Here is a 12,209-nt window from a genome sequence, read left to right on the forward strand (position 1 = left end):
TATGCATGTAGGAACTTCAAATTGACACATTCAATCCAGAGGTTTAGAGAATAAAATATATATATTTAAAAAATAAATAAAAATTAAGTAGCTGCCAAAGTTCCAGAGCATGCAAGTCTTTAAATCTAACTCACATCAGAGATTGAATGACGGACTAACAAACATTGGTGCTTGAGAGTATCAATGCCACAGTCTGATCACAATGGATTGATTGACTGACTGACTGACGTACAATGAGTTATTTGGATGCAAGGGGATTTGTAGATCAGTCATTCTGCGTAGTCGCTAATGCCAGAGGGGTAAAAATACGTAAGTTATAATTTAAGTAGTTTTTTGGGGTATCTGTACTCAACTATTTATATTTTTGACAACTTTTACTTCGCTACATCCAGGTTGCATCACATCCTCCGTGATCGGGAGTCCCATAGGGCGGCGCACAGTTGGCCCAGCGTCGTCCGACACATGGTCATCCCTACTGCCTCTGACCTGGCGACTCACTAATACATGAATATTTTTTTAATTATGTTTGAGTGATGGAGTATGTGCCTCTGGCTATCCATACATTTTGAAAACAAGAAAATGGTGCTGTCTGCTTTGCTTAAGGAATTGTAAATTATTTTTACTTTTAATTTTTAGTATATTTTAGCAATTACATTTACTTTGATACTTAAGTATATTTAAAACCAAATACTATTAAACTTACTCAAGTACTATTTTACTGGCCGACTTTTAATTGAGTAACTTTCTATTAAGGTATCTTTACGTTAATTATGACAATTGGGTACTTTCCCCACCACTGGCTAATGCGCTCAAACACTGCCATTATTTCAGTTGTGTGTTGCGATCCCTTGATCTGAAACAGCAACTCGACAGAGACGTGTTCAGACGAGAATTCGGGGTACACTGTGTTAAACTATTTCACACACCACTTGCAACAAATGTTTATTAACTAATTGCTTGCCACTCATGAAAATACTAACGCCAAGCAAATCAGTTAATTAATGGCAGCCTTTCACTGTCAGGTGACTGGCTGTGACACTGAATACATCTATTTGATGGCCATTACTAATGGCAGCCTACGCTGAGAAGGGCAGTTGGGATTTGTAAACTGGATGTGTGTTTCTGGTTGACTGGGTTTGAATCCGGGTTCAACAAGACTGTTGACCAAGTTAAAAAACCATTTCAAAATAAAGCTGATTATTTCAATGTCTTCTGATTTTAGACCTGACCTCTTCAGGTTTTAAAGGCAAGCTTGGTCATCACTCTGCAGGTCTCCTCTCCACAACGACCTGTGATCGGCGGCATCAATTGACTGAATCCAGGTCACAGCACCAATGTGACCGTCTGGGTTTGAACTCGGTTGTCTGTACACCACAAGACTGTGTTAGCCCGCTGATATAAAGCCTGGGCATTGCTCCTGGCCAAGGAGCTAGAGCAAGCCTTCAGGTCTCACTGGCAAGATCATTAATCAAGCAAGTGTGGTTGACTGAACCACCTCCATTACATAGGTAGTCAAAACTGGCCCCAAATTGTGCTGACTGTCAAATTGCGGTGAGGCTGAGGGGTAGAGCGAGTATGGACGTCACATCAGTAGGCCTACCCTACAGTATGCTATAATGAGCAATGTATCACAGTTATAGGGCATCGGGACATACAGTGTTTGGAACAATGACAGATATTGTCAATTACAACGGAGACCAGAAAGTGGGAGGAAATGTTTATTTCAGAAGAAGAGGAAGGAAAGATGTTTTGTGTTGTCTTTCAGTTATCTTCACTCTCTTCTCCTTATAAGGGAAAGGAATGGTTGCGCGAATAAGGGCGGAAACGCCGCGCGGTGACAGCTGGGAACTGCTACACTCATACAGGAAGAATAGGCAGAGCAGTCAGTCCGCTTGCTCGGCACTCTCCCATAGACGGTGATTAAATACCTAATCAGTGCTGCTTGTTCAAGTTAGCAGGTAAGGATGACGTTTTATAACTCTTTGGGCATATGCTACCTTATATTACTCCTCCTAAATTGTTTTAGAAGTGCACACTAGTCCGTGTCATAATGAGCCTCCGACTCCATTGCATTGATCATTCAGAAATTATGATTTCGCGTGATGCTGGGTAGATTGCTGGCTGGTGTCAATTTGTAGTAACAAGACATTATTCCATGGTTGCAGTATTTTGATACATTTAATATTTCAATCCAAATGTGAAGTGATTAAATTTTGCAGACTAGCGCAACAAGGGAGGGGTGTGCAAAAAAATACAGGAAATGCCGAAACACAGAGGGACGGGAGTATTTTTGCTCATTAGTATTTTGGTCGAGTTCGGGACTGCCTGAATAAATCGTTAACTGGTAGTTTAACTTTGCTAACCAACCTTTTTCATGTAAAAGGGTGTTTTCATTACATAAACCGTTCACGTTACAGTTTAAGAACCGAACGAAACAAAGCTAGAGTTTCTATTGGACAAATTCAGGTAGGTTCAACCCCGTTTCGTTTGCTTCCGTTTGAGAAACGTTTTGCAACATCGACATAATGAATACGCCACAACTAACCGTAGCTGTTTCGTTGTTGCTTTCTAGCTATAGCTAACTACCTCGGTCGAGTCCCAATATCATTGTCATCGGCTTGTAAAGATTAGCAGTGCTTCGCTAGCTACCTAACCATGATAGCTAGATGAAACATTGGGCATCCCAAAAACTGTTTGGCTCTGGATACCGGTAGGCGCAAGACGCCGGGGTATATTTGCCCTACTTATTCCTTACTAAAGCAGAAATGACCTGTTTTCTATTATTTATTTAATTTATCCCAGACTAGAACACACAGCAGACTGCGCCTAAGTGCATTTTCCCTTTATGTCTGAACGCATCTTAAGCGCGCTCTACCCGGAGGCTGTTGGCGACCCCAGGCTGTTGGCGAAATGTGTAGCTAACCTACTTCAATCCGTCATTCATAGGTCCTGATCCATGCTAAAAAGGGAAACAATGTGCCATTGCCAATGTGCTTAGAGGGCCCTTGAATAATACAATGCGTTTGAAACATGCCCAGCCTTTGGAAAACAGATGTTTAGCTGCAGTTTGCAATAAAACTTAGTCCTACTTTCCAAGTGCACTTTAAGCACTGTTTTCTAACTGTCCAATATAAGCAACTAAAGTTGTCCCATCCTGCTTTAGCTACAGGAGCAGGCCTAGGTTGAGGCATGGCACTGACATGGCAACAAGGAAGTAAAATAAAAGTTGAACTCTGGCTATACAAGGGCTGGTGGACCCAATCTTCCAAGCACAGGCCTAGCCCATACATGTAGGACAGAGATAGGTATGGTGTGCAGAGATGTCTATCCCCATGAGGGCAGTTTGGCTGTGACGGCATACATAAACACATAATATATCACAAATGACCTCCAGACCTGTCTGCTTGACCCCTAGCACCTTAATAGTAGCGCCAACCATTTTTCTTAACGTATTTCCAAAGCATGAGTTAGTGTCTCTGAGGCAGCGAAATGTTATTGACATCGAAAATGAAGACTGCATCTCTGCCCGGCTTCAGACATTTGCAAAGTGACAAGCAAGTAACCGGCCGGGAAACCCCGATGGCTGATTATTACCAGTCTCTCTTAATGGTTAATGTCATGGTGTTTGCTTATTGTCATTGTCATCTGCTCCCCATAAAACTGCATGTATTTCTCTAACATGAACAAGACCTTGATTTAGAGGCTGAAAGGTTAATCTCCAACCAAATCAAAAGCCATTGAATCATTTGGTGGCATTTAGCATGCCCCTATGTCCACAAGCAACATTTTGCTCTGGGAAAGTGAATGCTGAGGGGATTATCCCAGCAGAATAGAGCGACATGGATCCACTGTCATTAATGGGGTGAGGTCTTTGTGTTTCCACTCAGGTGACAGTACCTGACAGTACCTGGGGGGTGCACTTGTGCAAGGGCATTTCACAACAGTAGAGATCTAACACTTACCACTTTGTCAACACAGAGGACTGTTGTTGAGAATATATAGATTTAGCTGTGTGCACTAAGCCTGTGTAGTTATGAGTGGTTACATTTTAATATGGGCCGGGTATTGGGAAATGCGAATATCAGGGAGGGAAGGGCTGTCTTATTACCTGCATACCTGTACTCATCAGGTCTTAACATGTCCCCCAAACACATTCCAGGCCTCTTTTTTTTTAAACCACAAGTTGGGTTAAAGGAAACCATTGTCTTCCCATTCTTGTTGTCAGTCCAGTTGTGTCTATGGTCACAATCTCAGACTTTATTGGCAAAATTGCAGTAGGCTGCCTATTTTTAGTAGAGAGTGCATGACTTGACGGAATGACAAGAAATAGGCTAACATGCTGCGACAAGTAGGCCTACAAATGCAATTTAAACATTAAATGAGCGGCCAAAATGTTGGGGGAGAATGTCCCCGTCACTAATTCTGCTGTCAAACCCACTTGGTTGTCAATGACAGCTAGTGATACTTTGTTAGTAAACAAGCAGTGACCAATGAACCCCCCCCCTTAGCTGATGTGTCGTCTCTCCCCAGGAATGGCAGAGTTGGCAAGTCTGGTGCAGCGGCTGGAGGTGGCTGTGGGTCGTCTGGAAGCCGTGTCGGGCGATGGAGGTGGCTCTGCTGGCGGCTCTGGAGGTAACCTGGACTTTTCAATATTGTGGCCCATTTCACAACAACCATGAATACTAGAAATCATGGAAAGATTGAGATGTAGTTCCGAGTCCAGGTTCTAATAATGCTAAAGAAATGTCCACAGTACCAGTTGTCATAGTTTGTTTTAGATAATGGAGGTGAAATTAAAACATGACTCACAAGCAGAACAAACATAACCCATAAACGTTGGTATGTGACTTTTCTTCCTGTTGCCACCCATTCCTTGCAGTTGTGGCAGCGTACGTGGAGGCCTATGATGGCATCATCACCGGATCTGTTGGCCAGTACATGACCCTCAGCCAGCAGATAGGGGGCGACGTCCAGAAGCATGTAAGTTGAATTGCACTAGAGGGACAAGTTGCCTTGGAATGCTCATCACGTCTCCTGTCATTGCTTATCAGTGGATGTGTAGCATACAATTAACCAAACCTGGACCTTTTTCTAATTTCTCCCCGCCTCTCTCAGGCGGACATGATGAAGCAGGCGTTCTCCTGTCAGAGACAGCTCCTGGTCACCTCCTCCTGCTCCCAGAAACCCTCTGATGTGAGTTGGTTCATCCATCATCAATCCTCTTAACCCTCAACAGAAGTTTTCAGCAGAATAAGTCATTATTTAGATCAACTGAACAGTGGATATACTGTAATTGCCTCATTAACGGATGTATTGGCAATGAATCAGCAGTGTAGCAATTGGGTCAACTAATTCCAATGCCATAGCATGGTTTCCCAAAGTTTTTTTCTTGCCACACATTATCTCATGTAATGAATTGCCTTTTTACCCATGCTATTCCACCCTGGTTGACACTTAGATTATATCATATTTTGTCATCAGGCACAAACACATTTGTTTCTTTGCATCTCTAGAATGTTGTGATTTAAGTCATGGTTATTTTCCCTCTATAGGCATCCTTGACTGCTCTCCTGGCCCCCGTCTCCAAAGTGATCCAGCAGGTGCAGACGTTCCGCGAGCAGAACCGCTCCTCGCCCCTCTTCAACCACCTCTCGGCCGTCAGCGAGAGCGTGCCTGCCCTCGGCTGGGTCGCCATGGTGAGGGGAGAGGAGGGGCTTGACATTGCCACCGCCACCAGTGTGTGTGGGGGGCAGTTTGTAATTGCCGGAAACAAACATGTCTTTCATTCAGTAGAAGTCTGAGACTGTTGTTTGGCAGTGAAATTTGAACAAAGTTCGTCAAGCAACAGTGCATCACTGTTAAAACTCTGGAATTATAATTATCGTTTTGATGAATGAATATTAATGAGACCTTCTGCATTGTAAACCTAGACTTTGGTATGCCAGTGGAAGCAACATTGAAAAGGCATTGTAAGCCATCACACCAGCTGTGTCCACACAAGCTCTGTTTGACGAGGAACAACTCTCCTGCAATGTTCTTATGACGTTCTTGCTCTTCCAGGCTCCTAAGCCAGGTCCCTATGTGAAGGAGATGCAGGATGCTGCCCAGTTCTACACCAACCGGGTTCTCAAGGACTACAAGGAGAAGTAAGGACTCTGCTGTCTGTCCTTTAACTTGTTTTTTTTATCTGACCCCCCCCCCCCCAAGTCCCCTACGTAGTTAAGCTCCACACTCTCTCATAGTTGGATACTGTATATTTTCTTCATCCTTTGGTCTCCCTCCTGTTGTGTTCAATTCAATTCCCTTGTGTCCTACACCTTAGGGACCAGAAGCATGTGGACTGGGTAAAGGCCTACCTGTCTATCTGGACTGAGCTGCAGAACTACGTCAAACAGCACCACACCACCGGACTGGCCTGGAGCAAGAGTGTAAGTCCTTTCCCTTTACTCTATCTCTCCTCATGTCAGTACAGGACGGATTCACTTTGTCGGCTTCAACAGACGTAGTGTTGGGGGTGATCCTAACCGTTACCATAGGAGTAAAATAATGACATGGGCTTATTTAGGAAAGTGGAACGTTTCCGAATAGAAACCTTCTAATTATGTTTATCGAACATGCGTGAAGATCTGTCTTGTGGAATATGGAATCGTTAGACTTGGCTCTGTTTGACTTTTCTATCAACACAGAACTAAACGTTACACTCGGTTATCAAGTGTTGTCTTTGGATTTATGTGCGATAAGAGGGCAAAGGTAAAACCACCGATGTGTTTGTTACTCGTCAGCCCTTTCCTATCTGCACAATTCAAACAATTTTATTGAATTAGACCAAGTTGTTAAGAGCAGGAAATGACCATGTCTAGGCATGTGTATAACCAGGAAATGACCATGTGTATAACCAGAAAATGACCATGTCTAGGCATGTGTATAACAAATGTGCTGTGTGTTTCGTCCATCCCAGGGTCCAGTAGCCTCGGCCTCTGCAGCTCCTCCTCCCCGTGCCGGTCCTCCTCCCCCCGGACCTCCTCCCCCTCCCATGCTGTCGTCTGGCGGCAGCGGAGACCAGGGACCAGACACCCGAAATGCACTCTTCGCTTCCCTCAACAAGGGAGCTGATGTCACCAAGGGTACGTGTCGAATAATGAATCCTCAAAAGTTCTCAAGAATCAGAAGCTCAACTGATTAAGAAGTACTTTGGAACATACAGGGCTCACTTGAAAAATATGTCCATATCAATGTGACTTACTTGGTTAAATAAAGGATAAAGAAAATGTGAGAAGCATATTGGCCCCAGCCCTTAGATTCAGTGTCCAGGGCCACCCGTTGTGTAAACCAAATTTGATTTGATGAGCTGAATACAACAGGTGTAATATAAAAACACGAACACAAGGACATTACTATTTTATTTAACTAGGCAAGTCAGTTAAGAACAAATTCTTATTTACAATGACAGCCTACTCTCAATAACAATAACGAGGCTATATACAGGGGGTACCAGTACCGAGTCAATGTGCAGGGGGTACAAGTTAGTTGAGGGAATTTATAAAGTGAATATCCCTAGATAATAAACGGCTTATAGCAGCAGTGTGAAAAACAAGGAGGGGGAATCAATGTAAATAGTCCGGGTGGCTTTTTGATTAATTGTTCAGAGGTCATATTGCTTGGGGGTAGAAGCTGTTAACGAGCCTTTTGGTCCTAGACTTGGTGCTCCGGTACTGCTTGCCATGCGGTAGCAGAGAGAACAGTCTGACTTGGGTGACTGAAGTGTCTGACAATTTTATGGGCTTTCCTCTGATACCGCCTATTACATAGGTCCTTGATGGCAGGAAGCTTGGCCCCAGTGATGTACTGGGCCGTACGCAATACCCTCTGTAGCACCTTACGGTCGGATGCCGAGCAGTTGCCATACCAGGTGGTGCTGCAACCGGTCAGGATGCTCTCGATGGTGCAGCTGTAGAAATTTTTGAGGATTTGGGGATCCAAATCTTTTCAGTCTCCTGAGGGGGGAAAAGGTGTTGTCGTGCCCGCTTCGACTGTCTTGATGTGTTTGGACCATGACAGTTTGTTGGTGATGTGGACACCAAGGAACTTGAAACTCTCGACCCGTTCCACTTCAGCCCCGTTGACGTTAATGGGGGCCTGTTCGGCCCTCCTTTTCCTGTAGTCCACGATCAGCTCACATTGAGGGAGAGGTTGTCCTGGTACCACACTGCCATGTCTCTGACTTTCCTATAGGCTGTTTCATCGTTGTCGGTGATCAGGCCTCCCACTGTTGTCATCAGCAAACTTAATTATGGTGTTGTCGCGTTTGGCCACGCAGTCGTGGGTGAACAGGGAGTACAGGAGGGCATTTCTCCTTGTCTACCAGCACAGTACCACCATGTGGGCGGTAGGGTAGCCTAGTGGTTAGCGCATTGGACTAGTAACCGGAAGGTTGCAAGATCGAATCCCCGAGCTGACAAGGTAAAAATCTGTCGTTCTTCCCCTGAACAAGGCAGTTAACCCACTGTTCCTAGGCCGTCATTGAAAATAAGAATTTGTTATTAACTGACTTGCCTAGTTACATAAAGGTAAAATATATATTTAAATGTCTCACCCATCTTACTGTATGTTACTCTAATAATAGCATCTGGTAAATGACTAAAATTTAAGTATTTGTGTTCCCCATCTCGTACCTTTTTACTACTTTATGTCCCAAGGCCTGAAGCACGTGCCCAAAGACCAGATGACTCACAAGAACCCCAACCTGAGGACTCAGACCGGCCCGGTGCGCACAGGGCCCAAGCCTTTCACTACCTCCAAGCCGGCTGTCACCGCCGCCGCCTCCTCTCGCAAGCTGCCCCCCGTTTTGGAGCTTGACGGCAAAAAGTGGAAAGTGGTGAGCTGGATTAGAAAAGTAGTGTAGCTTCAGCAGCGGGGGCATGGATGGTAGAGCCAGAGAGAAACAAATAGACTGACAAACAGGCCCGGAGAGTTTCATCAGTGCACCACATCTGCTTCTCTGACAGTCAGTTCCTCCTATAGGAAAACAGTTCCTCTAGGCAATGTTCTCTCTCCACAGCCCCTTAAAGTAACTGTCCAGTGAAAATCTCACTCTTTAAAGTTCTTATTTTGTTAATTCATATCCAAATAATGGTGTTGATTCATCCTATACTTGTATCTGTGGCCAAAGCATAAATTGGACAAAAAATTATTTTAATATTTGAAACAAACCTTTAAAAAAAGAAAGCTATTTCCTCATAGAGGATGATGTCATCCCCCTGAAGAGGATGAGCTGGCCAATCAGCGGTCTACTCGCATTAATATTTTTATCACCATTATACGCCCATACATTCCAACACCGAAAGGTGCTTTCTATCGTACTTAATTACCATTGTTTGGAAGACTATTTGACTCCCATTTTAATAAATGATTGTTCATTTTTCATCCAAATCTGGAAACAGTGGACTTTAAGGACTTGGCTGTGTTTCCCAACATATGCAACATGGAAGTGTTTCCAAACAGTGGTGTGCATGACTCCATGTGGTTTACTTGTTGCACCCAATTTTAGGCTTTATATGGGTCATAGGAAACCCAATGGTTTATAAATATTTGTAACATCAAAATATCTACTATATAAGGAGAGTTTCCACTACAGTGAACTCATGATGGGCGTATTTCAGATAAGTGGGCTTTGCCGCTGAAACCTGAATGCTCGGGTTTAGCAAGTACTGATCATGACAGCCCCAAGCCAGTATATTTTCTCCCTAACTCCTAACAGCTCTCCCTCCTGTGTGATGACCTATAGGAGAACCAGGAGGGTGTCCAGGGCCTGGTGATCAGTGACACAGAGCTCAAGCAAGTGGTCTACGCCTTCAAGTGTAACAACAGCACCCTGCAGATCAAGGGCAAGATAAACTCCATCACTTTAGGTAAGGGCGGACCCCATGTTCCTGTGCCAGTGCGTGAACAAATTAAAAGGCTAACGAAGGGCATTTGTTAATATGATTCCTTTCTTGCAGACAACTGTAAGAAACTGGGCCTAGTCTTTGACGATGTTGTGGGCATTATCGAGGTTATCAACTGCAGGGACGTCAAGGTCCAGGTGTGTATTTTTAAAATGGATTAATGCAGAAATGGACACTGTGTGAAAAGGCCTGGCACAATGGTGACAACAGAAGATCATATCAGCTTTTGTCTCATTACCATTTACATATTATAAGTCTCCAGTGTGACAATGTGGACGTGACATTTTGTGGAGCACTTTGCATGTTTTCCAAACTGTTGTGGCTGTTTTATCTATGCACTGTACCCAACAGAGATGATTTAATTCTAGTTGATTCACTCTTAAAGATGCTCTATGCAGACATCGCTCTGCTATTTCCTGGTTGCTAAAATTCTTATTTCAGTTTGTGACGAAACAAGCAACTTTAGTGCAAACCATCTAAACCGCTGGTGTACAAAAACGAAAGTATAAGACACAAATATAACTTAATGGGAAGCATAGAAATTGCATACATAGAACAGATATATGGCTGCTTAGACTTTCTTTCAATGAGAATTACATATCTATGTGAATTTGGTTGTGTTGCCCAAAAAATTACATTGCAGCTTTAACCCGATCTGGTGTGTTCAGGTCTTGGGCAAGGTGCCCACCATCTCCATCAACAAGACTGATGGTTGCCACGTGTATTTGAGCAAAGATTCGCTGGAGTGTGAGATCGTCAGCGCCAAGAGCTCAGAGATGAACGTGCTGGTACCTGGTAAAGATGGAGACTATGTGAGTACATTTATGGGGGAATTTGGGGCGTCTAGGTGGCATAGTAATACGTGTTATGTGGAAATGTTGATGATAAACTAACATTTTCTCCTTTGTCTCTCTCTCTTAGACTGAGATCCCTGTTCCTGAGCAGTTCAAGACTGTCTGGGATGGCAAGAAGCTAGTCACCACTTGTACAGAGATCGCTGGATAGAGGGGCAGCCAGCACTCGTAACAGCCTCCCCTTTGCAAATGCCTACCTGACTGATCGACCGACCAACCAGCTAACCAAACCACAAAGTAGACTGAGATGCCAACCTAGCCCAAAATGTTTTCCTATCCGCCAATCACAGCTTTAGCTGTTTCTTCCTTCAGCCAATGAGAGGACTGCTTGCTTTATCTGGAGCGTTCCTTCAGCCAATTGCAGGGAGCAGCTTGTTATTCGATTTGGTTATCCTCATGGCCAGTGAGTGCATTCAAATGAGTTTGCCAACAACCAGGATCATTTCTGATTTGATCTGTACATTCCAGCAAATGATAAAAGCCTTGCTCCCGCTATTATGTTTATTTATCACACCTTCTCTGTGGTTTAAACTCCTATGCCAATCAGGCTATGCTTCCTGTTTCCTTCAACCAATCATTTAATAGGGTTCCCGTTTCCCCTCTGGTCGGGGGGGGCAGGTGTTCAGGAGTCTAAGGTTTGTTTCATTTATGCAATTCATCCGTGAAGCACATGTACAACCAAGCCCCTCTTTACAGACGACGTTATTAACATTTCATAGGGATTGATTAACTATGATATGTCATCGCTCTTAAATCGGTGAAATGACGAGTTGCGTGCAGGATCACTGTCTTTAAAAATTAATCAAAATGCTGAACAAATATTGAAAAATAAAAAGTTTAGTTCCCAAAACATTCCCTTTAGCATTTTTAAATTAACATTCCATATTATTGAGACATATGGAGGTGAACGGTGGCAAAGAAAGAGGGAGAATGATGGAAGTATGTGGTGAGTGTGACTTGATTTCAGCACAAGCTGGAAGTGAGTGGTTCTAGAGATAGACAAGACAAACATATTCTTGAAGAATCATTATTGGCTAAGTTTGGGGCTACCTCCCTTAAGCTCTGAATGACTGTTGTAACGATCTGTGTAGACATTTCTTTTTAATGCTAGAGTTGTCTTAACTCCACTGTCGCCATCACCTACACATCACCTCACCTAGCCACTCTTGTCTACAACATCTGTGGTTATCCTGTTGTAGCGGTCATGCTCTGCGGAGTTTATTTTGCCTCTTTATTTGGGTCAAGAATCAACATTTTGCTCATCAGTACTGGAGGAAGACAAATGTTGCAATAAAATAATTATAAGAAATCAGTCTTTGGTGATTTTTCTCCATCTGCTTCAGGCTGAATATGGAATGAGATTTGTGATGTGCCCTTATGTTTGGCTAATTTTCCCAGAGACCATTGTTTA

At 43.6% G+C, this 12,209-nt stretch overlaps 1 protein-coding gene across 1 annotated transcript; it reads left to right on the forward strand.

Annotated features, from left to right (window-relative positions):
* The first annotated feature begins 1,536 nt into the window (after positions 1-1,536).
* Positions 1,537-12,110, forward strand: LOC109903682 (adenylyl cyclase-associated protein 1-like). The gene is made up of 13 exons (XM_020500544.2): positions 1,537-1,958; positions 4,531-4,632; positions 4,880-4,980; positions 5,116-5,193; positions 5,553-5,696; positions 6,061-6,146; positions 6,323-6,428; positions 6,959-7,124; positions 8,697-8,875; positions 9,785-9,908; positions 9,999-10,081; positions 10,613-10,756; positions 10,866-12,110. Exons 2-13 carry the CDS (start codon positions 4,533-4,535, stop codon positions 10,947-10,949), a joined length of 1,395 nt encoding a protein of 464 aa, XP_020356133.1. The 5' UTR covers positions 1,537-1,958; positions 4,531-4,532; the 3' UTR covers positions 10,950-12,110.
* The last annotated feature ends 99 nt before the right edge of the window (positions 12,111-12,209 follow it).

Source organism: Oncorhynchus kisutch, linkage group LG14 (genome assembly GCF_002021735.2).
Source record: "Oncorhynchus kisutch isolate 150728-3 linkage group LG14, Okis_V2, whole genome shotgun sequence".
In the NCBI taxonomy this organism is placed as follows: domain Eukaryota; kingdom Metazoa; phylum Chordata; class Actinopteri; order Salmoniformes; family Salmonidae; genus Oncorhynchus; species Oncorhynchus kisutch.

Bases quoted from the DNA above. Each gene is read 5' to 3' on its own strand.
- LOC109903682 (XM_020500544.2), top strand. From the start codon at position 4,533: ATGGCAGAGTTGGCAAGTCTGGTGCAGCGGCTGGAGGTGGCTGTGGGT. The intron at 7,125-8,696 runs GTACGTGTCGAA...TTATGTCCCAAG, and splicing joins GGGAGCTGATGTCACCAAGG to GCCTGAAGCACGTGCCCAAA. The intron at 10,757-10,865 runs GTGAGTACATTT...TCTCTCTCTTAG, and splicing joins CTGGTAAAGATGGAGACTAT to ACTGAGATCCCTGTTCCTGA.